Source organism: Dictyostelium purpureum, assembly GCF_000190715.1.
Source record: "Dictyostelium purpureum unplaced genomic scaffold DICPUscaffold_452, whole genome shotgun sequence".
In the NCBI taxonomy this organism is placed as follows: domain Eukaryota; phylum Evosea; class Eumycetozoa; order Dictyosteliales; family Dictyosteliaceae; genus Dictyostelium; species Dictyostelium purpureum.
Genome location: NW_003519786.1, coordinates 1 through 4,512, shown reverse-complemented (window position 1 = coordinate 4,512; position 4,512 = coordinate 1). Strand labels below are relative to the sequence as shown.

The window sequence follows — 4,512 nt, the reverse complement described above, 5'->3', positions numbered from 1 at the left end:
TTTCATTATATACGTTAATATATAAAAGGTTATTTTTAATTATTATTTTAATAATTATTTTTTTAATTTTTATTTCTATTATAATTATTATTATTATTATGAGGGGGTTTATTTTATATTACAACAATAAAATTCCTTTTTTTATTAAAAGGACCTTTATTATTTAAAGTTTTTATTTTTTATTTTTTTTTTTAAAAAAGATAAAAAAAATTAAAGTATTAAAAAATTTTTTTATTAAAAAATATATTTAAAATTAAATAAATAAATATTTAATAAAAATGTGGTTATTTATAACAATAAAATATAAAATTAATTTTGTTGATATTACTATGTAATAAAAAACCACGTTTTTTATATAAAAAAAAAAAAGAGAAAAAAAACATAGATATTTAACACACACCCTTTAAATAAACAAATATATATAGTGTGCCACTAGTTTTTTATGTGTGTAGCTTTATAAATGATATTGATTATATATAAAAAACAAATAAAATGTATTGATTAAAAAAAAATAAAAATAATTATAAATAAAAAAAAAATAAAAAAAAAATAAAAAAAAAAAAAACACACACACTGTCACCCATTTACTTTGTTAAGTTACCCATATAAAGTTGTATTTAAAAAAAAACAATGAATAGTAACTCATTATTTTTATTATTGTGATGATAATTTGGTAGTTGTAATGGTGGTTGTTGGGTTGGATTTTAAGTGGTTAAACTATATAAAAAAGTTTATATTTATAAATCACCTGCACAAATAAATAAAACTAATATTTTTGTATGTAATTTCCTTATTAATTTCAACTATTTTTTTAAAAAGAGAAACAAAAAAACTAAATATGGAATGGTATATATTTTTTTCTTTTTTTCTTTATTTTTTTAATATAAAAATATTGAATATGTGGGAGGGTGTGTTTTTGTTTAAAATTTAAATAAAATTAACTCTTTGGATTCCCAAAAGACGAGTCAACTTATTTAAATGATTTACAATATTATTTTAATAAAGTAAATATCATTACTATTTATAGGTCTTATAATAAATAATTTTTTTTTATTCATAACATAAAAAACATGATATATTATTGCAATGTTCATCAAATTGAACAATCAGTTTTTAAATAAAGATTTTAATAAAAAGAATCAAGATTAATAATATTTTCAATTCAGAGAAATTAAAAACTTTAAAAATTAATTGAAAATTCAATTTTTTTTTTTGATTGTTTAAAAAGTATTAATTATAATAAAATTATAAAAATAGATTTGTTAAAAACTATGAATGTATTTTTAGTTTAGATATTATTTGTATATTTTTTTTTAATTATTTTTTTTTATTATTTTTTTTTTTTTTTTTATATTTTTTTTTTTTTTTATTATCAGAAAGAAAAATTTAATAATTTATAAAAATATTTTTTTATTTTTTTATTTTTTTTTTGGTGGTTTTAAAATTTTGTGTGTTAAAAAAGATAATATTTTTTTCCTATTATTTCTATATAGTTTTTTACTTTTTCTTTATTCTATCGAAAAAAAAAATATCGAAAAATGGGAAATTTAGCTATTACAGTTTTTAGAATAATATTTTTTATAGTTTATATGATATTTATATTTTCATCAATTGCATTAAGTGATTTAGTAATGACTTTATGCATACCGATTTTTTTAATATCCAGATCATATTTTAGAAAGATTACAAATTTAATAGCACAATTAGGTATGTATCAAAATAGGGGATTATAGATTAGCAAAAATATAGGTTGATTTTAATTTTTTATTAATTATTATTATTATTATTATTATTATTATTATTATTATTATTATTATTATTATTATTATTATTATTATTATTATTATTATTATTATAGGATGGCCATTATTCACATTAGCATTCGAAACATTAGGAAGAAATAAATTAGTGTACTCTGGGGAATCATTAAGAGAATATCAAAATTTTGATAGTAATAAAAAAATTGAGGGAAAAGATAGAAATGCATTAGTATTAATTAATCATACTCATCATTGCGATTGGTTATTATCATTTTCATTAGGAGAAAGGTGTGGAAGAATTGGTAACATTAAAATAGCAATGAAGGATATTATAAAATATATTCCATTTGTAGGAGCTGGCATTTGGGCTATGGGCTTTATATTCCTATCAAGACAATGGCAAAACGATCAACATAAAATCAATAAAGCCTATAGTCATTTAAAGAAAGATGGTGAACCATTTTGGTTTGTTACACACCCAGAAGGAAGTAGATTTGGACCATCCAATCTAAAATCTAGCCAAGAGTTTGCTAAATCACGTAATTTGCCAATACTAAATAATATATTAATGCCAAGGGTCAAAGGTTTTACATCAGCAGTTTTAGCACTCAACGACACAGTAGATGCAGTTTACGATTTAACAGTGGCCTATAAAAAAGCCCCAGGTAATATGGTTAAATTAATTTATGGTTCAGATCCAACCGAAATTCATATTCACGTCCGTAGATTCCCTCTCTCCGAAATACCAACATCAAACGAAAAAGATATCGAGCAATGGTTATACGACAGATACTACGAAAAAGATCAACTCTTAAAAACATTTAAAGAAAAAGGATATTTCGATCAATCTAAACATTTAAATTTACCATTTAAGTATCAAAAATATTTACCAAATTTAATACTTTGGATAGTTTTATTATTATCATTTTTTACAATTTTAATTAAATTATTCAATTAAATAACAAACAACAAAAAATTAATATAATGTTCACACATAAAAATAAATTGGGATTATATAAATAATAAAAAAAAAAAAAAGCATTGGTGTAATTTTAGAAATATAATAAATAAATAAATTAAAAATATATATAAATATATTTATTTATTAAATAATTTATTACAATTATTTTAATATTTTTTAAAGTATTTGTATTTGTTGTAAATATATTTGTTTTTTTTTCTTTTTTAATATTACATATTTTTTTAAAAATAAAAAAATTATTTAAATAGATGATTTATTGTTTTTGTTATTATATATAAATATTTTTGATATTGTTGCAATGTATTTTTTCTTTTTTTCTATTATTGTAATTATGCAAGATAAACCTTTTGGACTTTATCAATTTTTTGGATACAAACAGGACAAAATTGGAGGAATTGTGAACAGTAAAAACAAATTACATAATGCCCACACCATAATAATACAACATCAGATGGTCTTTCCCAACAAACTTTGCAACAGCCTTCATCTTTTGAACTTAAGCTTGCTATACTTTGTAAAGAACCAGTAACTTTTAAATTATTATTCACATTATTATTACTATTTATATTATTATTATTGTTATTATTATTATTATTATTATTATTATTATTATTATTATTATTATTTATATTACAAATATTATTTACACGATCTATAGTACCACTATTATTGCTACTATTATTACTATTATTATTATTATTACTATTATCAATTTGGTTGATATTAATTTGATTTAAACCAGAGTCGGAAGATGACCATGATGATGCCAAAGAGTCGGTTGCAGTATTTAATTGTGGTGGTGAGTTTAATGGCTGTGGTGTTACTAAATGAGATGCATAATGAAGATTGCCTTTTCCATTTTTACTATTATTGTTAATATTGGTGATTTTGTTAACTTTGCAAAATTTTTCATTTAATAGGGATATAATATTGTGGTGTGCTTTTTGTTTTGCTAATAGTATTGCTGTTCTACCTAAAGAGTCTCTTTTATTTACATCTGCATTCATATTTAATAAAAGTTTAACAATGATTAAATTTCCTTCGTTTGATGCCCACATTAAGGGTGACATTCCACTATTATCACATAAATTTACATCAGTATCGATTGATTCCTTTAAAATGCCACCATTTGTACTACTATTGTTTGTGTGATAATACCCATTTGTAGTTGTTGTTGAGGATGCTACTATGGTTGTAGTTGAGCCATTTGTGTTACTTGACGATGCACCACCATAACCAGATATTGAGCCGATACTATCTTTTTCGCCTCTATCACTATTTGTTCTTTTATTATTCGATATTCTTTCTAATTCCTTTTGTTTTTCAATTTCTTTTTGTTTTGCAAAATAGTCACTGAATAAAACTTCAACCATTTTATCATCCCCTCTTTGAATTGCTGTAATTAACGGTGTCGATGAGTTCTTTGATATGGTATTTGGATTTGCACCATTTCTTAATAATAATGTTACCAACTCCTCTTCACAATTGATTACACACTGATGGAGTGGTGATATTCCTTCATTATTTGAAATATTTGGATTACAATCATACTTTAACAATTCTAACATTATTGACTTTCTACCTAATTCTGATGCCACATTTAATAAAGTTGAACCATTACTATCGACAAGTAAATTTAAATCATGTTTCTTTATATCCTTTAATACTTTTTTAAATACTCCATTACCAATATCTAAACGTATACTTTTAAATGCACGCTTCTTTAATTTACTTTCTGATTGCCCCATTTTAGTTTATGTTTTTTATTTA

At 21.5% G+C, this 4,512-nt stretch overlaps 2 protein-coding genes across 2 annotated transcripts; one reads left to right on the top strand and one right to left on the bottom strand.

The window, feature by feature from the left end:
• Positions 1–1,458: 1,458 nt before the first annotated feature.
• On the top strand, positions 1,459–2,784 carry DICPUDRAFT_58605 (uncharacterized protein). The gene is made up of 2 exons (XM_003293614.1): positions 1,459–1,707; positions 1,859–2,784. Exons 1-2 carry the CDS (start codon positions 1,539–1,541, stop codon positions 2,716–2,718), a joined length of 1,029 nt encoding a protein of 342 aa, XP_003293662.1. The 5' UTR covers positions 1,459–1,538; the 3' UTR covers positions 2,719–2,784.
• Positions 2,785–3,071: 287 nt separating this feature from the next.
• Positions 3,072–4,490, bottom strand: DICPUDRAFT_90337 (uncharacterized protein; the record flags this gene model as incomplete). Its single annotated transcript, XM_003293610.1, has 2 exons — positions 3,072–3,854; positions 3,930–4,490. The coding sequence occupies 2 exons, from the start codon at positions 4,488–4,490 to the stop codon at positions 3,072–3,074; spliced, it is 1,344 nt and encodes a 447-aa protein (XP_003293658.1).
• Between the last annotated feature and the right edge of the window lie 22 nt (positions 4,491–4,512).